The sequence below is a fragment of the Octodon degus genome, unplaced genomic scaffold (genome assembly GCF_000260255.1).
Source record: "Octodon degus isolate 3935 unplaced genomic scaffold, OctDeg1.0 scaffold00017, whole genome shotgun sequence".
Taxonomy (NCBI): domain Eukaryota; kingdom Metazoa; phylum Chordata; class Mammalia; order Rodentia; family Octodontidae; genus Octodon; species Octodon degus.
Window position 1 is genome coordinate 11,608,491 of NW_004524593.1, and position 20,251 is coordinate 11,628,741.

The 20,251-nt window shown below is 39.7% G+C and overlaps 1 protein-coding gene across 4 annotated transcripts; it reads right to left on the bottom strand.

Annotated features, from left to right (window-relative positions):
* Positions 1-12,345: 12,345 nt before the first annotated feature.
* Positions 12,346-20,245, bottom strand: Zbtb18 (zinc finger and BTB domain containing 18). 4 transcript variants are annotated; one of them, XM_023710312.1, is made up of 4 exons: positions 19,220-20,245; positions 18,316-18,399; positions 15,306-15,993; positions 13,899-15,193 (listed from the first exon to the last, which is right to left on the bottom strand). In XM_023710312.1, exons 1-4 carry the CDS (start codon positions 19,281-19,283, stop codon positions 15,184-15,186), a joined length of 846 nt encoding a protein of 281 aa, XP_023566080.1. In that variant the 5' UTR covers positions 19,284-20,245; the 3' UTR covers positions 13,899-15,183. The 4 variants fall into 4 exon arrangements, with proteins under 4 accessions (XP_004626888.2, XP_023566078.1, XP_023566079.1 ...); XM_004626831.2 differs by having other exon boundaries at positions 12,346-15,993; XM_023710310.1 differs by lacking the exon at positions 18,316-18,399 and having other exon boundaries at positions 12,346-15,993.
* Between the last annotated feature and the right edge of the window lie 6 nt (positions 20,246-20,251).

The following is a 20,251-nucleotide window of genomic DNA, read 5'->3' on the forward strand; positions in this document are numbered from 1 at the left end:
CACATGAGGGGTTGATTAGTATGTGATGTAGCTGATATATATATATATATATATATATATATATATATACTCAGCCTTGAAGGCCTAGTTCACATCAACCAACATTCTCATGTGGCTTCTCCTCACTCTCATCCGAGGGTTCCTGTGTCAGAGTTCTTCATTGACATAGAATGTCCCTTGTTGGTCCCAAATAAGAAGAAAGGGGGAAAAGTTGCTTGCTCATATGTCCTATTGTCTAGTGATCACCTGCCCTACTGCAGGGCACCTGGATGGCTGTCAAATAGCAACAGGGTCCTAGGGCCTTGGTAGGATGAGTCCAGAAATGTGTACATGAGTATGCTCCAGGATTATGAAATAATAAAGGAAGGAGGTTACATGAAGTGAATTAAATGAAAATTAATTAATATTTTATGGTACTTTAAAAAATACATTATGTCACTTAACCATTTGGCTATGAGTTAGAAATTCACTGCTACTAGTCCACAAGGGAGAATATATTATTCTCATTTTCAAATAAATATTTGCTCATAGTTACACTTTGAATTAAGTTCAGAAACATAATGGGCCCCTGTCATTTTGTAAGCTCAGCCTCATTTCAAGGAAAATCTGCTGGGAGCTGCTCCCCTGGCCCTGACTGCCCTGGACAGACAGGTCCCTCAGCATACATATGGCACTACGGGCTGACTGCTTGTTGGTACAAAGGGCCTCATCCTTGGCAACAGCCATTGGTCAAGAAGTGGGCACCTGACCCAGACCAGCCAATCAGAGCCCTCCCCCAGGATTTGGGAACTACAGCCCACAAAAAGAAGTCAGTCTCTCTCTGGGTGTCTGGAAATGAAGACATGTAAATGCAGAAGCAGTTGGCAGCCCTGTTCCACCATGTGGACTGAGGAATAGAAAATGCCAATCAGCAGAAAGAGAATTAGAGGCAGGGGAAAGACAGCAATCCAGACAGCCTCTGAGCGCCTCATTCTAGCTGCTCCTAAGACCTATCCATATTCCTCTTTTGGATTTTATCGAATCCAAGTAGCCTTGTGATATTAAAAAAAAAAAAATCTTTTTTGGCTTAGACCAGCTTAAGTTGGATTTCTCTTCTTTACAACAAAAAGATTTTTTAACTAATATGAGAACATAGCCCTATATCAGTCTTGCTGACATGCTAATCTTAAAATTCCTCAACCATTTCACTCGGTGACTTCAGAAGGCTGCTGAGGGGGCACGTCTTTGAATTAGTCTCCTACACAAAGTAGTCTGCTGTCATTCTTCTGGATTGTTTTGCACCAAACATTCTGGTAGTTTTTCTCCACCCTGGAATGATTAAGAACAGGCTAAAAATACAGGGTATTACTAGGTTAGGGGTCTGGCCACGAATGGTGCATCATGGGTTTCTTATAACTAAGAATTGGGCCTTCTTTTAAAAACCATTTACACTTGGGATGCGCTCTCATTTGAGGAACTACTTGCATAAAGTGATCTCTGACCTTTAGGCCTACCCACTTTTACACACTCCAGATCCCAGGGGCCACATCCCCAAGATGTAGACTTTGGTGCACTCTTTCCTAAAGAAGCTGAACATCTACCAGTATCCTCAGCATTTTCCTATGCAAGCCACAGGGTGGAAGGTGGCCCAGAGCTACCCAAACAAAACTGAGGAAGACAGCAAGCCCCTTCACAGATGAGTAAGAATCACTTTTTTGTAGGAGCCCTCTCTACCTGTTCATTACAAGTTAAAATAACCAACAGCAAGAGAACATGGGTGATACGGCCCCCACCCAGTTGCTTAAACATAGATATTAAGTATAAAAACTAAAAGTAGATATGATCTTGCCTTGTATTTATTTAGGATCTCTTGAATTTCTTCTATTAAATAAAAATTACCCAGCATCCACCGGCCTTGACCACAACAAGAAAGCATTTGTAGTTAGCACATGGTTAACATGTGTAGACATAAGTGTAGTTAGATAATAAAATCCCACGGACTGGTAGAAATGCTAGCCCTACCCATGTCCTCCCTTATCAGAGTGAATATGCCTTTGATCACAGAACCTCAGAAGCCTAGCATATTAGTCATCATTTCTACTCTAATTGGAAAATATTTCCTCATTCAAGTTCAATCAGCATTTCAGTTAAGTAGGTAAAAAAAAAATGTCCAAGAAATTTAGAGCTGGAAAGAACCTGAGAGTCATTTGGTCAAAAAGGTTTATTAAAAGATGGAGAAATGAAGTCACTTGCTCAAGACTGCCTAGCTCATTAGCAGAGAGGTTGAGGGCAGAGCGTGTGCTACACCCCTTGCTGCTTGGTTTCTCTTAGAAATAAGACCTGTACTGAGGCCTCCCAGGTGCTGTCTCTGAGTCTCTCAGTCCCTGGACTACCCCGCATGCACTAAGGCTGTGGATGTACAAGAAATCAAGGGCACGGGTTCCTCTATGTTCTCGCGGGAGAAAGTTCCAAGGCACTGGGGGCTGGTGTAGCAGGGTTTTCAATGCCTGCAGCAGGAGCCCTGCTTGCAGGGCTGCAGTCCAGATGTCCTCAAGTCACCTCTGCACATGCAAACGCCACACTGCCGCAGTCCCCCACGCAGCCAGAGCTGCAGGAGTCTTCCTGAAGCCCCAGGGAACACATTCAATATACACCTGGGAAAGCCACCACTAAGAACTCTCACGAAAGGGAAAGGCAGCCGACCGGTGGGCAAAGAGGTGGATGCGGAGACCTGCGCTGCTGTCATCAGCCTGCCTCCTCCTCCGGTCACTCATGGGCAGGCAGAGGAAAACAATGAAATTTGCAGCATACACAGAAGTCAGACTGACACATAAGCGTACTTGGAAGAGAGGCCCGCATTGCTAGGCAGCTTGAGTGGGAATGTGAGAAAATCATGGGGATTTCACAGAGCAGGTGGAGTTGGGCACAAACAACCCCAAGTGTGTCGCTAATCATTAGCAATGGCACCTTTGTGCATTGCGAGAAGTGCAGTCTGAGGGGAACTCTCTCGCCCTTTGGAAAAGACACCACAAAGATGCGGTAATAGAAATTTGTTGAAACTCAAGAGGTGCCACAAGCTGAGGTCAGCTGCCCATGTGGGGAGTGGTGCTGCTGTACCTTAGCATCACCTGGGGCCACCTGTCACCTGAGTACATCCCAGTTGGCCAGTGAGTCCTGCCCCTACCTCTAGAGATGTCTCTAGATGCACAGAAGGAGAAAAAAGTTATCTTTTTCTTTGCCCCTGATTTTCTTTGAACAATAGGGATGCCCAGGAAAATGTGGGTTTTGGAGCTTCTGTCTGAGAGAATGTGTGGAGGTCTTCTCTATCCCTATTATTTCTGTGTATTATTTCTGTGTATCAGTTGCTACCTGAACAAAGGTGGCAATTCTCTACAAGCTGGCTAAGAGCAGAAACCCGTTCTCACTCGGGTTCTATAAATTACCCATATTCTCACTTTAATATCAAGTATGATATGTATTAGAGTGCATGGTTTTGGCTAGAATCAATCTGGAAGGCTGTCAAATAAAACACAAAATAGGAAAATAAATCCAAAGTAAAATTTATGACATGATTTTACTCCCATTACATTCCATTTAACAAATGCATATGTTTTACAATATCTTTAATAATAATTATTAAACATAGTAAAATACTTCCAAACTTGGCTCATTGCATAATTGTACTTTGAGAGGAAAAAAAATTATCTGAGGCCTTGTCAATATGCCACTTCCTCCTCCCCCAGCTTTTAACAGAAGCAGCCTGCAGTGGAATAATCCAAGCTGTGTTCAAGAAGTTGGCAAGTAGGTCCAATTAAATGTGGTTTTACTGTATTCTGGCGTTTGCATATCTAGTTTGCCAAGAAGTAATCTTTCACAAAAAAAAAAAAGAAAGAAAGAAAAAAAATTGTACTGGCCGAGACACAGCCTGGATGGTGCAATGCGTATCACATAACTCTACCCCATGACTAAGATCATCTTTTTCTTTTTCTTAAATAGCTGTGGAAAGCGTATCAGACATCCATCATATTCCTATGTGAATCACAAAAAATCCATCCTTTATAGAGCTTCTTACATTTATACATGACGAACTGAAATTCATCTCAATAGCACTGTTTATTTTAATTATTAAACTGAAAAGGTGTTAGCTTCTCACCACCTGAGCTAGATGTATTTATTCAGGTGTCCTTCAGTTGGATTATCTGAATGAGGTTATAAATGATCCTACTGATTAGTAAGTACCCACTTGTCAAAGCATCAGCCATGCACATTCACCAACCTGGGTACCTGGAACTCAGGAAGGGCTTCTCTGGGCTTTGCAAATGCAATCCTAGGCAGGTTTTTGCTGATGTTTTACACAGTTCTTATCCCTTATGGAGGAGCTGACTCGGGTAGCCCTTCCAGCTAACCAGCACTCTATGTGAACAATCAGCTGTATCCAAAGTCCAGATGGAAAGCTGTCAACAAAGAGACTCCTTCCGCTCTGCCTACTGCATGATTCATCCCTGGCATGAAGACAGGCCCGGAAATGCCCACCACCTTGACTCCCATAGGTGAGCCTGGCGAGGAGCGCAGGTGCCCACTCCACTCTGTAGGTCAGCTGGGAGGGAACCAGGGTGGAGGAGGCTGCAAAACCCACAACCTGGCCTTTGTTATAGAGCATCAAGAGCTCATTAAAAACACATGCTGAAATGGTTAAACAAAATCCTCTAAACCTTTCACAAAATTGCTAGTCCATTAGGAGGACTGGGCTCACAGCAAACTCTCCTTCCAATGTGTGCAATGGAGCAGCTAATGTCTTTTGGACTCTTGTCTATGGCATCAAACAGAGGGAAGGGTTTTTTTTGTGGGGGGGGGTGCTTGTTTGTTTTTGGTTCTTATTGTTTTTAACTTTTTAGAACCAAACTATTAAATATATCCACAAAGTAAACTGTTCTACCAAAGATGTGTTGAACAATCATTGCCTTCATAAAAACTGATCAAAATTCTAAAGTGGGGCAGAAGATTCGTGTCATTAGAGCAAGGAGAGAAAGAAGGAAAAGAAAGATAGATGACTGTGGCTCGAATGCCTTTGCAGAGTGGCACTGCGTCAAAGAGCAGAGCGGACATGCTGAATGCGGATTCCGAAGCCCTCCAGTACTTGGCTCTGTGACGAGAAACAAAAGTTGGATCATAACTTTGATCCCTGCAATATTTACTCAAAATATACTGATAACCAGCACTGCACATAGCAGCATCGCATTCCACTGCCCTGTGGACTTTAACCGGCTGCATCTTCCTCCAAGTGGATTTATTTCCTCCAGTGTGATCTGACCATAGACCGACTGCACTATGATACGGCCCTAACAACATATAAAATGATACGTAGATGACATGAGGCATGACAGTAAGGTACTCTGAACTCTGATGTGGCGTGCATCACCTTCTCCTGGTGAGATCAGAGTTAATCATTTAAATCTCTGGGCAAATCATTTTAATGTGTGCTTTCCTGAGGACTGTCCCTGGTTGTTAACATTACGTATGCTCTATACTTTTTTATATTTGTGATATAAAAGTAAACACGAATTGAAGCTTGCAATCTTCATTTCTTCAGCCTTAAGAAAAAAATATCTGCATCCAACTTAGACTTTGGACTACACAAATCAGAAAGAACTCTGAGAAATTTGTCAACACAAACCAAAAGTGTGACACAGGTTAATGAGGTTTGCACATCTAAACGTGTACATACCTACAGACACCCCCTCCAAGAATGTGGACCATTTTTCATTACTGTGTTACTTTAATTTTCACATTGCACATAGAAATTGCTTTCCTTGGGACCTGCTTAAAATGGAAATAAATTGGAAACTACTAGTGTTCCATGAATTTAAATCATAAAAATCTACATTGAATAAAATTCACATTGATAGAAAGGCTTTGTGAGAAAAAAAAAAATGTCATCCTGGTGTAAAAAAGAATGATTACAATAGTGTTGTCACCCCAAAATTTGCCTAGCATCTTTTCTCTGAGAGTTTAATGCTGTTGCATATGTGTTTTTATATTATTCCAAAAATGTGATGTGAGCTTTATTATCCCAGTCCTACAAATGGAGAGTGGAGGCAATGGGTGGTATTCCACCGGTATCGCTTTGATAGATCTGCCCCAACTTCCCCTGGAGCCTTCTTTCCAATAGATGATACTGAGCGGAGGTGAGAAACATTCCAAGAAACCAAGGCCAATTTTCAGATTAAGTGGAAACACGTTCAGCTCTCCCATTTCAGCAGCAAACACATTTTGAGTCTCCTGTGTGGCTGCCACCCTTGGCTCCATGGTCTTGTTTCTCCCTCCTGTATGTCCAGCCGCAGTTCTGACAGCCTTGGAGTTCCCAGCCTGCAAGGAGCAAGGAGCAGTGCCTCGTTGTGATTGAACAAATAACAGGTTTTGGAAATCCAAGCAACCCATTCAGAGCTGGGCGCGCTGAGGGAGAACGCGTCAGTCAGTAGACTCCTGCCAGGGTTTCAGCTCTTGATGAGCTGGAAAGAGACAGAGGCCAAAACATGTCCCTCTCTGACACCAGCAGAGAACGTCCTGTGGTATATATTTGTTAAATAATTGAGAGGGTCACCGTCAGGAAAAGAGATACTACCCTTCCAATCGTAGATTCTAACTGTGAATAGATGCAGCAGACAATGGGGAAGTGTGAGCATGGTAAATACATAGTTGCCTCATACAAATTTTACCAACGAGGCTCAACCAAAATGCACACCTCAGACCAGGCTAGATCAAAGAGGTGCCTAATTCAGGAATTCAACCTTTGTGTGTCTGTAAGGAGGAAAGAACCACGTCTCCAAAATGAAAAATTCCAAAGGTTTCAAAAATGGATGAAATGCTCAGATTGAGCTTGAACTGCCTTAGTCCCCCAAGCGTAGCCCTGTACCTGCTGCTTCCCTTCTAGGACAGGTGACCAGGGAATCACCTCTGCCCCTTCCAACTCTGGCTTTTAGTGATTTTAGATTTGTGTCTCCATGTGGAAAAACATGTGAGGCAGCGACTGTAAGGAGATCATATCAGACACATGGCACAGGTCTTCAAATCATGGAGAATAATTGGGCTTTTCTGACCCTTGGATTTTGATAATTTGAATGACAAAGTTAATTCGTTATCTAAAAGCAGTCCAGAATGCAAATTTTAAATTTCAGGGTACAGATGTAAACTCGGACTCGTTTTTGTTTCTGAGGCTTAAGTGTTATTTTAGGAGAGTTAAAAACAATTATATATATATATATATATATATCAGTAAGTAAAAATTGCAATACGAGGCTTGCTTGCCTCATTCTTCAAGGATGTTATTTGACTGACTTTTAAACACAAACACTTCAGTCATTTAAAATTCTCTATACCGGTCAAGCCTATAAACTGCCTGTTGTATTTGGAGCACATTATTATTTTCACTGCAAGATAAGCACCTTTACAAAGCAAACTGAATAAATGATGACAAGCCCACCCTGCCTCCCTCTTGTGCACAGAAGTGATTCCAGTGCTGCTTTGAGGCATCCCTCAAGTAAAAGAACATAAAAATAGAATGTGAGAAATCACCATATTTTCTAGACTTCACACTTAGTATGAAAAGCAGAAACTTCTTTGTGCCCCAACATACCTCTAGTTTCTCCCCCTTTTAACCTAAAGACTTCATCCACGTTGGTGTTGTTTATTGTAATGAGCACCCAGAGAGGCCTCTGCTCTCTCGTCCGCATTCTCAGGCCTGCCTCCGAGGATACATGCAGCTTACCCGTGTGGGGTAGTAAGACAGCCAATCTGAAATGTAGTTTTCATTTCAAATTTGTTTCCATTTTCTCAAAATGGTAGAAAGTCAGATACAAAACAAGTTGGCTGGAAAAATCAGTTGTGCAATGGTGTCAAAATCACTCGATGCATAAAATTTACCCTCTTACAGTAAATAAAAGGACATTGAGAAACAGAGCAGACTACAAAGTAAGAATTTTAGTTTGAGTCTCAACAACAACAATAAAAAAAAAAAATCAGAACCTAAAGGACTAGTTTATCTGCCAGGTTTCAGTTTCTTTCGGTTTATTCAGTTGCAAAATCTTGGGGATTTTGAAGAAATCTTCAAACAAATTTTCCACTGCGGGCTCATGTACAGTGACTATGCCTTAATATATACCTGTCTGTGCCTTTCTTCTGTCACATGCTCAGGTATGAGACCTTTTTTCTCAAAGCCAGGTATCATAGAAATAGTGGTAGAAATTCATTTTCTTCAAATATGGTTCTATGCTTAAATTTCTTCTGCATGACAATTCTAAGCAACACAGTTATAAATTAGAAAAATGGATTTCAAACACTAAATATAAATAGACTGCACTAACTTCTATGGTATCACTGCCTCCCAAGCCTTGAATGCTTTTCTTCAATGTTTGAATTATCTGTTATTGTACTACTGTTTCCAAAAATTATCCAAATTGACATCTTTAGGAGACTTTGCTGTCTGTATAATAAGCATGCAATTAACATTTCAATATTACCAAAGAACTCATGTATATAATACAAAGGTCCACAGAAAAGGTATATGTGTATTTTGAGTCTCTTTTTTAAAAGATGAATTTTAAGAGATTCAGATAGAAAGTCTAAGTGCTCTTTGATCAGAAATCATTTCAGAGCATTATTAGACTTACAAAAATATTAAGGTCTTTATATTCCTCTAAAAGTAAAATGAATTACATTATGAGTTTTAAATAAAATGAATGTGTGATTTATATAGTTTTAAGTAACATACATTTATAAACCATACACAATTAAGATACATTCTTTAACGCTCTGTCCCATATCAAAGGTTAGCTCTGGTTCAACACAGAACACATAAATAAGGTTACACTGTTCTTTCAGGTTCAGTATCATTATATATGCATTATGTACTGAAACAACAAATTTAATCTACCTGAGTTTACTAATATTCAAAAACATTTTTCATGTTCCACTTGGGATTAACTACAAATATACATTTTACAAACTTGAATGTTTGGGGCAATAGAACCCTTAAAATTCCTACATAGGCATATTAAGCACGCATACTGACATTTAATAAAAGCTACTTGATTTAATGATTAACTACAGAAATCATAACAAACCGTAAGCCAGTCATTTCCATGAATGGACTCTATGGGTGTCACACGGCCTCTGAAAGCCACTCTTAAATATCCTCACTGAAACTGTTACTCACTAATGTGCTACATTTTAAAGCCAAATTGGATTTTCACTCCTTTTCTGCCAAGCTAACTGGAGAGAATGCTCCCTATAGCGAGTTACAAACTTAACTGCAAACCTATTCCTAAAGAAATACCATATTTAGGAATACAAGGCGACAAATCAAGAAAATTTCTGTTTTTGAAAGGATTTTGTTGTTGTTATTGTTAATGACACATCAAAGATTAAGTATCATACATAAGACTAAAAATTTTGGTGAACAGCAAATTAGTAAATATTAGAATAAAATTAGGAAAGGTAACTGCATAATTCATCCCTTTCCAAAAATTATTTCTTTCAAAGGCTCAACTATTTTGGAAAAAAAATGTCCTCTATGCTCAAATTATCTAGATAACTCAACAGTTTATCATAAGTAGATAGATAATCAGGTATTTGAACTTGGGAAATTTTTTTTTACAAGCCTTTGATTTATTTCCAAGACCTCACCCTTTCTCAACATAATGTTCTGCATTTGGAATTCCGTTTCTTGTACAAGAAATTACCAGGTTATTTAGTAAAGGGTTTTTTTTTAAGGAATTGGTTTGTAAAAATACTTAAAAGTTTAATTTCTTAAGTGTCTCTGAAAATGAATTAAATTTCTAAAAAGTTCAATATCAGTAAGATTTGACTGCTTTGCAATCCTTTTATAATGAGCAAGTTTGAGTAGGGATGGGAAGGCTACAAACATAAATGTTTCTTTTTATAGAACTAAGTTGACTTGAGTCAAAGGGAAAGTGGTTCTAGTCTTAGAACGAAGGCTCACTTATAAAGATGTTTGCCGTGCTTCTGTAGGCAAAAGGTAGAACATTTTTAACATAAGGAGCAAAATCCTGTTTGTGTAATAAATTTGGATATAAGCCAAAATGAAGTTTCTAAAAACTATTTGCTTTTAAAAAATACAATTATTTATTTTTAAAGATACTACTTTTAACATTTTAAGGGCAAAAAGACTTTAAAATAGATGGAGCTTTTCTTTTCCACATTTCAAGATTTCACATGTGCTTCATTGTATTTTATCAGAAATTTCAAACATTTGCAACAAATACTTATAAAAATTTAGATTATCTACAAATTAAAATTTAAAATTACCTGAGTTCCCTATCCAGAGGCATTACAAATTTCTTTTGATTAGAAATTAAATATCATGTTAAGCTTTCTAGGAATAAAATGTCATGCAATATCAGAAAATTTGAGATCTTAAAACCTTTTTTTGAAAAAAAATTCTTAACAGAAACAATGAGTATTCTTAAGTCTACAATTTGTGTTTTATCTATAAACATGGAAATCCAAGATTTTTAAAGTAATTTTTTAGTTCGTTTTGTTTTGATTTGTTTTTTTGTTTTTAAGTGTTTTCTTCAACGGTTCGTAGTTCACAACAGATTTACTTGGGAAAACTAGTATGGTCATTATGTGAGAGACATTATATATTTTTAATGTTCATCTTTTTCAAACCTTCCAAAAAATTTGTTTGTAGATATTTGTGACAAGCCTGATAAAGAAAAACTCCACTTGATTCCCCTATTAATCTGATAGTAGAATTAACTGGAAAGGAAATCCAAAACCAAGAGTCCTAACATTTCATCCTTCTTAGCTATTCCCTGGAGTACAACTAGCATACAGTGCTGGGCCCACAGTGATCCAGGGCATAATTATCTGAAAGAAACAGATGTTTTCAAAAGTAAGTGAAACCATGTCTTAAAAATATACTTATGGATCAGGCCAGATGTCAAATAATCCATTTTAATGGTTTCTAACACGATTGTGCAACAAATTTTCTTAAAAAGTATAACGAGACGGATTCAGGCATCAAGTGTGACAATTTGCATAACCATTATTTTTCTAATTTTCCAATGTTTTAAGAAGTTATTTTCAAGTCATGTCAAACTATTGATGAGTACACCTGGCTAAGCTTGGTAAGCTAATGCTCATTTGAAATTAGACGGCCAGTGGGACTAATGGACAGTGAAGTCTCTGTACCAGTAGGCTGTTACCTGACAACTTACTAGTGGAAAAGCAAGTGTTGATATTCCTTTCTCGAAGTTTATAATTGTTCGAGAAATGATTTTGCAGAGACCAAATGTATATCCTCATTTCGCGTGGAATGTTCAGATGGTTAAGACTGAGTTGCATATATATTTTCAACAAAAAGGGGCAATGTAACATTCCAAATAGTAAATTTTCAATCGTGCTTTATGGTACAATCTTTGTGGATTCCTACTCCAAAGCCATCAGGAAGCTTATTAATGTGATATATTTTCAAGACCCAGATCTTATTCCACTTCTAGATGTCAAGATTAGCTTACTACATGCCATTTATCATAAATGTATGTAATAGTAATATAAACCTATTCTAATATGCATTTTTAGGATTATACACAATTACAAGTTTCAAGTTTAACAGAATCTCTGGTCAGTACTTAGCCCTGTGTGCTACTTAGGGCCGCTCATGATGATTCCCCTGCAGCTCCGCCTGCACACAAGGGTTCTGTTGATTCCCTAGGTCAACCTGCAATGTTTCCCAACAAGATAGGCTTGAAATTGGGACAATCATAAAAGATAAAAAAAGTGTTCCCTTAATGGCACAATATTTAAAATTAAAATCTGAGAATTAAAACCTGGGACTGTTCAAGTTCTCCCAGCAACAAGAAGGATGCATATAGCTAATCCTGAACAATTGAGTGCCTGCTAATTCAATTGCCTAATTCAAGACTCATTAGCCAAGCAGTCTTCCAAATTAAGACATCCGGTCTCCTTCAATTTTCCACTTAAACCAGAACACAGTAGATTTGACCAATCAACTTAGGATAAAATTACACATGAAAAGTGACTTCATGGTGTATGGACTACCAGTTGGACAGCCTATCAAGAAAACCCTAGCTGTCACTTGAAGTTTCATGGATTCACAAGTTTCTAGGGAATTACCTCAACATTCTCATTACAACTATAAAAAATGGGCCACATTTTCTAAACGTGCATTTAAATTAGAATGCTTGCTCATTTCCATTTGGGTGGTCTAACACACACTACAATTTCATGAACTGACTAGAACTGATATTAAAGAGATCATGTACTACACATACTTAGAATCCATCTAGTACGTGATAACACAAACACACACAGGCACACAGAAAATTCTCAGTTCATATAATTTATTGCAGTTAGCACACAGTTTAAAAATTCACCAACACACCAATAGTACAAAACTAAACAGCATTATAAGTTATTCCCCCCTCAGGAAAATAAAACATACTATGATTGTCAAAGCTAGATGTCAGTCTAAGTTTTAGAACAAAGGAAGAATGTGAAACTAAGAAAAGGAAGAAGCAATCACTCACAATGACCACAAAAAGAAAATCCAAAAGAAAGTCCGTTTTTCTCACAGACATTGATTGTCTTCTCTAAATTAATAAAAATTATTTTAACATAAAACTGTATTTAAAAAAAAAAAACTAGAAACTCTTCAAGTAACTAAAGATAATGCTCCAAGGCCATTTTCACAGCTTTTTTTTTGTTTGTTTGCTTTAAATGCCATTACAGCCAAATTAACACACATTTGACCAAATATTTCCAAAACAGTCCAGCAACACACAATGGAGTTTTCCATTCAGTATCTTAAGCACAAAAATAGGCTATGTTTACAGTAGTTAAGGCGATCAAATTTTAAACAAAAGCAATTAAAAAAAAAAAAAAAAGGAAAAAACAGCAAACGTTTTCCATGCTACTCCCATAGACCTTATTTGTAAGTGCAAGACAGGAAAACAAACACTGTGCAAAATGCTTTTGCCCTGTGTGCTGGTCATTAAAACCACACATTAGGCTGCAGCCTCTGCTGCCGATACACATAGTCCACTAACCCCCTTCCCCATGTCAATCAAGGCAGTCCAGTCCTTTCAGCCTGGGGCTTTTTCAGTCCATAGAATCTTTTCATGAGTGGGGGTGGGGGGGGAGAGGAAGAGAAAGAAAAGGGGAGCAAAAAAAAAAAAAAAAATGAGAATGACCTATTGTCAATTTGTGCAGTAGTTATTCTAAAAATGCTCAACTGGGTAAATGTGTACACCTAAACTTTGAGCTGGCATGGGTTTTGTGCAATTAGAAGTTTGTTATAAATGCACACTGCACATGCAAATCTTTAAGCCGTTTGTAAACATGTATATGTTCCTTGTTATGTAGCAAAGTTATCAATTTGCAGCTTAAGTTTTATTCAGCTTAACAGTTTCAACTTAAGGACAGTGGGAAAGTCAATTTAAATTATATAAAATAAAAATAAAAACAGTGCATTTACGTTCTTCATAACACCAGTTTTTTCCAAATGGTGCTATTTTTCTAAGGAAATTAAATAATTTTAAACTCACTCGTTAAAGTTATACAATGCAAACAAAGACAAAAAATATATTGAACTCATGCATTTCTGTAGCGTTAATATTTACTTTTCAAGACTCAACTAAGAGCATCAACACAACCTGTCAAGTTCTTTGACACCCCCCCAGCCCATGTAATCAATTACAGTATACAAGAACAGTAATTCACATTTTTAAACACACAGTTCAACACTGCTGAAGCTGCAATATCCTTTTTCATCTCAAGCAAACCTTCACAAAGACAGTGTCCCAGTGATCCCAGTGTACTTTCAGAATTTCTCTCATTGGGAACCGTCAGAAAACCAGAAGTTGCCACAGAAAGTTTTAAGTCAACTGCTTGTTTAAAAATAGATAATCCAGCATTTCAGAAATTTTCCATTTGGGTCTAAAAGCATTCAGGTTTCCAACAGCCAGAAAAGGTTCATGCAATTTGAGATGTAGAGGTTAATATAACTGGAGGGAATTTCTACTTTTAAAAAACAAAACAAAAAATGTGGGGCACAAAAACTCAAGACAATGCAGTGTTGACAAAATTAAGCCATATGAAAGCATTGTGTGATAAGACAATTTGTTTAGAAGGTTCTTATTGGCTTACTTCACCTATCCCTCAAAGGAAAGATACCTCTCTATTCTCTGACTTGTTCTAAAGTTTCTTTTATCAGAATGCTAAATTAGTGAGATTCTCATGCTATTATTCTAAAGTGCAAAACAAGTTAAGATCCCAACTTTTTAGTTCCAGGAAACAAGACTGCTTTTAGACCGTACCACAACTATATAGAGATCTATGTATATATGTATATATGTATATATATATATTATTTATATATATATATATAAAATTATTTCCAAAGTTCTTGAGAGCTATCTTCTAAGGTCCAGTCTCTGACAGTAGGCAAGCTCAGTGCTTCACTTTTGACCGACAAGGAGTTCACCAACTCACAGTGAAACTTGCGAATGTGTCTGTACAGGTCTCCCGACTGCGTGAACCTGCGCTCACACCACTTGCAGGCATGCGGCTTCTCGCGTGTGTGCACCACGGCGTGGCGGCTCAGGTTGTGCGAGTACTGGAAGCTCTTGCCGCACTGGGTGCATGTGTAGGGCTTCTCCCCCGAGTGAGTCCTCTCGTGACGCTTGAGGGTGTACATGCAGGAGAAAGTCTTCCCGCACAGCGAGCACGTGGGCACGTTGACATCGGCCGCCGGCTTGCTGCGGATGCCGTCCTGCTCCCGGAAGTGGGTGCTCAGGTGGATCTGCAGGATATGAGGGCTGGGGAAGACTTTGTTGCACAGGGGGCACATGAAGATCTGGCCCGCAGGGCTCAGGATGTTGGAGACGTAGGGGAGCAGACTGCTCTCCATGCCCCCTTCCACCTGGACCCGCTCGCTCTCCGGGGTCATCATTTCATCATCACTGGCTTTGTCCTCCCGATCCAGCTCCCTCAAGACCGAGTCCTCCCTCAGAGGAGCCAGATGGGCCGGCTCATACTGTACCCTGTTATTAGTGCTCACACTTTCTTTCACAGTGCTATGTTCCATGTCATAGTCATTAGTGCCAACATCACTCTCATCACAGGAAGCCTCTTTCTCCACCTTCACCTGCACCAGGTTGCTTCTCAGCACGTCCTGTGAAGAGAAATAAGAGCTGTTCAGATTTTCAACTCCTGAAAGGCTGGACTTGACAGACAGGTCCAGCACACAGTCAACATCTGCTGAATCCCTCACGGAGGTGACAGACCTCTGGGACAAAGACTCTGTTGAGCTGCAGGGGCTGGCTACTGTTTTTCCAGCTGCTGTGGCGTGTGGCTCTGCCTCTCCGCCAGCCTGGGGGATGCCTGCTGAGTCTGAGGGCAATCGCATCCACATGTTCCCAGGCTCGGCCGCCAAGTCCCTTTTGCTGGGCAGGATATTCAACTTTTCATCTTCTCCTTCATCTTCATCACTGGGCAAATCGCCTGCCATGTGGCTGCTGCCATCCGAGAGGCTCTCGACTTTGTCCGAACAACTTGAGGCATCTTCCTCCTTTTTGGTGCTGTCTGCCTCTGTGGTGGCTTTCTCTTTTAGTTTCTTTTTGCAGACTTTGACAATGTCATACATGTGGAGATAACTGGCAGCTGCTAGCACGTCTTCAATGGGCAAGTCTTTGAACTGGAGTTTCCCTTCATACATGAATTCAAGCAGGAGAGCGAAAGCGGGGGCTGTAACAATGTCGCTGTTCAGATGAACAATGTCTCTTTTGTCCAGCTGGTCCTTGTAAAAGAGGTGGAAATACATGCTGCATGAAGCCAGTACAGCTCGGTGCGCTCGGAACTGGGCATCTCCCACCAGAACAGTGCAGTCACAAAGAAAGCCCTGGTGTCTCTGCTCACTCAGACACTGCAGCAAATGTCTACTGTGGTCTGGAAACTCCATACTGTCTTCATAACCTGGGAAAAGAGGAATTTTTCATTAGAACCTGGTCAGGAACAAGTTTTGAGCACTCTGGTCCCCATATAGAAAAATAATAATTGTGCTTTGACTGCCAGGATACATGTGCCTGAATTTTAACCAGGCTTATCACCCATGGACTACCAAATCAACACACAGGACCTAAATTTAGGGGAAAAAAGATGTACTTCCTAAACTTCCTTACCCCAGCAAATAATATCTGATGCAGCTCCACCTTCCCTGAACTTTTGCTCAAGTTTTAAAAGCCTGCATTTAACTTCGTCCTCTTACTGAGAACAAGAATTTAGAGCTCTTTCAAAAGAAATTTAGCTAACTCTACTTGTCAAATTACGTCCCCCATAAAACTACAAGAGAGCTTTAATTTCAAAGGGAACAATTCCTATCATGAACAAAGGAAAGTCCCAGATATATTCTGCAAGATTCAAGAAAACTCAATTATTCCTTTTATTTCATACTTTTGATACCTGACTGTACTTAACACAGTTTAAGCATATCCACACATTTGGCTGAGTCAAGATAAAAAACGGAATCACATAATTAGTCTAGAAATCAGCAAACAACTTACTTTTAAAGTCAGAGTGTTAGGACAACAAAAACCCTGCGTATAAAAACAGATGTTAATGCCTTAAGATTTGCAGGTATAGCACACATGCACGGGATCAGAAGGAACTATACCACCAGATGGAAAAGATCATCTTTACTATGAACATCCAAAGATTTTTTTTTAATGAGAAAAAAATGGCTTTTTTTTTTTTTGGTAGAGCCTGTACTTCAACAGTATTAGAAACCAAGAGAAGCTTTAATTAACTCTGAAAATTCTCATTTAAACTTTGATTTGCTACAAGGCAAAAGAAGTTTCACATTAAAATTAACTCAAATTTTTAAAAATAAAGAAATACCACTCTTAAGTGAAACTCAAAAGCTTTAGATTCAACTTTTTTTAAGCCTTTCTAGAAAAACTTTTTCTGGCTTTGCCTTACCTCCACAACAGAATATACTTTGTTTCAACGTAACTTGACATATTTTGTTTTCCCATTAGCTGCTATTCATTTAACTATGCATCTCTGCCTTATTTTCTGGTAAGGGAGGGTGAAATGGAGACACAAGAAAGGCAAAGATGTACAAAGGGTCCAAATTCACCTTCAGTGGGTACATTCTGTGAAAATCAAGACAACCTGACTCCCCCTTTCCTGTGACCAGAGCCAAGACTCTGCAGCACTCATTTCAGCAAGTGCATTTTGAGGATGAATACAGATTAATTTAATATTCAAAAATTAGTTCCGTTCTTCTACACTTTGCCCAAAACAGACTCAAACTTTCATCCTAAAGCCAGATCCATTCTGTAAGATGCCATGGCTAGCATACACCAAGATTTACAATACAATCACTTTAAGTGCCCCACAGCTAACATCAATCCTAATCCTTGAGAGGGCTAAAAATAAAGATTGGAGGGCAGCTCACAAGGTAGCCGTGATCAAATTAGGAGGCTGAGAGGACAGAGAGGGACGAAGAAGGAAGCTTATAAACATCTGATCCAGCTGACTGTGGCCATATGGCAGCTGCTGCCCAGATAAAGAGATTAAGAATAGAGGAGTGCGATTACAGCTGTCTGGCCAATTCAGGCAGCTCAAATCTACAAGTTCTAAATTAGTCGCTAACACAAAAACTCCTGCAAATAATTATTGTTATGCTGAAATAAAAGATCTCTTAAATATATATTTGAAAGAGAAATGAGGAAACCAGTCAAACTATTCTCACGAGGACAAAAGTTTGGTTTTTTGCTTTTTGTTTTTTTCCTCATCTTTAAAAAACCTCCGGTTTCAAAAGCACTACAGCTGTATGTTTCAGTAGTGCTGCTGAATGTTTTGAAGAATAAAGTTTCACAGTGGAATTAGTTACACAACAATCTAGCTTCTTAACTAGAATAATCTTCTCCTGTAAGTTTGAATGCTGGGCTCCAGCTTACTATTTCTGCCTCTCAAGCAAAAGGAATCCACAGAACAGTGAACAAAAAAGCATTTTAATACAAAGTGATCTCAAAAAGCAGTATTTCAAAGTCGTTAACATTACAAAACTTGAAATATTTCTTTGTATTAAAGTTATTTACTTGCTCAAGTAAAAGGGATAAAAATTAACACTAAGCAAGCCCAACACTTTCAATTCCGGTAAGATCATTATTTAATGCTCCATTTCACATATTATCCCTCAACTGGTTTAGAAAAGTAATGTGAATTTTTAAAAATTAAATAAACAAAACACCAAAACAGAAATATGCTCAATCTAATCCTTGCTACTCCTACCTTTAGGACACATAAACCTGATTAAGTCCTTTCCTCTGAGTCTTCCTGGCTCCAGGTCTGTTACATCGGTGGAAAAAAAGCAGACTACGAGAGACAGATGCAAAGTGGAGATGATGTTAGAGAGGAATGAGCTACCTTCTCCACCACAGATCCGCACACACTAACTCCCTGTCTGTGTGTTAGAATAAAAGGCTGAGGGATGGCAGGCTGTCAGCTGCTCTGACATCATGTTCAGATGGAAATGCTACCTCCAGCTGTGCTCCTTTTAATGCCATATGCTACTCCTCTACACTCCTGCCACCAGCTTTTTCTTAGGAGAACTTTTCTCTTCTGTTAGTATAAACAAAATACTTCAAAGTCTTCCTTTTTTTTCCAAACTTTCTAACAGAAGAAATTGAAAAACTCAGCATATGGAGTTCTACTGTATTTATGGAATAGCAACACTTCTGTCTTAAGTTGGTGGACTGGCTTACATACTGACAGCACACTCAAGCCACGGTGCTATTCAGGAAATCCAGATTCACTTTTATTCAACTCCAACGTTTAGTTTCAAAGGCAGCTTAGGGATATTTTTAAACCAACCCATTTGACATCTCCAGTCCCATTTCATTATTGCCAGGCTTTTTTTCTGTGGAGATACTGGTATACAACACTGAAACGCTGGAGGGTTATTAGGAACTATTACTTCAGCCTGGTTCACCTTATTTCACTCTTACTCAACAACTTACCTACAACTACCTTCACAGGAAAATTTCTCACAATGCCACTGCTAATGCAAATTTCAATTCTCAGTATCAACAACTTGAAACTGCACTTTCTGAAATCCTGGAAAGTATCTCAGTTCAATGAGACAAATTAATAAACTGATACAACCTGCTACAGTCACTTAAAATGAATGCTTTACCTGCGCATCTGATCTTTCTGTGCAGAAAAAGCAGAACCTTGTCTTCCCTTGATCTGTGTCCCATAACATTTGTGTTTTGTTTTTTGTGTTGGGGTCACTTTGTAATGTTTATGATCACAAGAAAACCTTTGGGGGGGAGGGGGACAGACAGGTCCAGTGAGTTTGGGAACTTTCAAGCCAGTTTGTGGGTCTTTCCTCGCGGTTGATGAAATGGTAACATAAGCCAGAGCACCCTGTGAGGTGCTGCGACATCCACGAAAAGTCACTTTTCCACAAGACACTTGGAAGGGTGAGAAGCAGAAAAGGACCTGGGGCCTGAGACGAAAGAGTCCTCGCGGTAACTACTGGGGTCTCATTAGAAAACCGAGGCAAAGAGTTAAGGGACTGCAAAACCCAACCACTCGGTCTTATCCTCGCTTTCCCAAAGTCACAAACCTAACTTTCTCAAACTTCGCGGTGAATGACATAATTATGAAAGCCTAGTTCCCGAGCCACTCTTCCCCAGGCAACAACCCATTCTCCACAAACGCCCTCGCCCATTCCTATATATCAGACATTAATCACCCCATTTACCCAGTGGGGTGGGGGGTGAGTGACAGTTTAACGAGCCCCAAGCACCGCAATGGGCCAGCGACTCCCACTCCACAAATCAACCCCATCACGTCTCGCTACCGCCGATCCATAGAGGTTTTGAGAGGTTGGGGTTTTGTTTTTCAAAGAGGTGCGGGCGGGGGTGGGGGTGCCGAGTGGGGAAGAAATGCAAATCTTTGCGTAGCTGCCTGTGCTTAGAGCACACGGGGAAAGAGGAAGGTTAAAACCACAGGGAAGGAGGTGGAGGGCGTAGAGCCGGTGCAGCAGGAAAACACCTTCAACAGCAGCCAAGAAAACAGACCCGGGTCACGGCAACAACAAAAGAAAAGTCGCAAGAAGAAGCCAGCGGGAGGAGGGCGGTTGCTACCGCTTCCCCGACGCCACCGCGTGAGCCCCCGGGCCTCCCAGCAACGGCCACGGCCCGGCCCGGCCCGGCCCGGG

Bases quoted from the DNA above. Each gene is read 5' to 3' on its own strand.
- Zbtb18 (XM_004626831.2), bottom strand. From the start codon at position 19,283: ATGGGACACAGATCAAGGGAAGACAAGGTTCTGCTTTTTCTGCACAGA. The intron at 18,400-19,219 runs GTAAAGCATTCA...TGTCTCTCGTAG, and splicing joins CAGAAAGATCAGATGCGCAG to TCTGCTTTTTTTCCACCGAT. The intron at 15,994-18,315 runs GTAGGAGTAGCA...CTCTTTTCCCAG, and splicing joins CAGGTTTATGTGTCCTAAAG to GTTATGAAGACAGTATGGAG.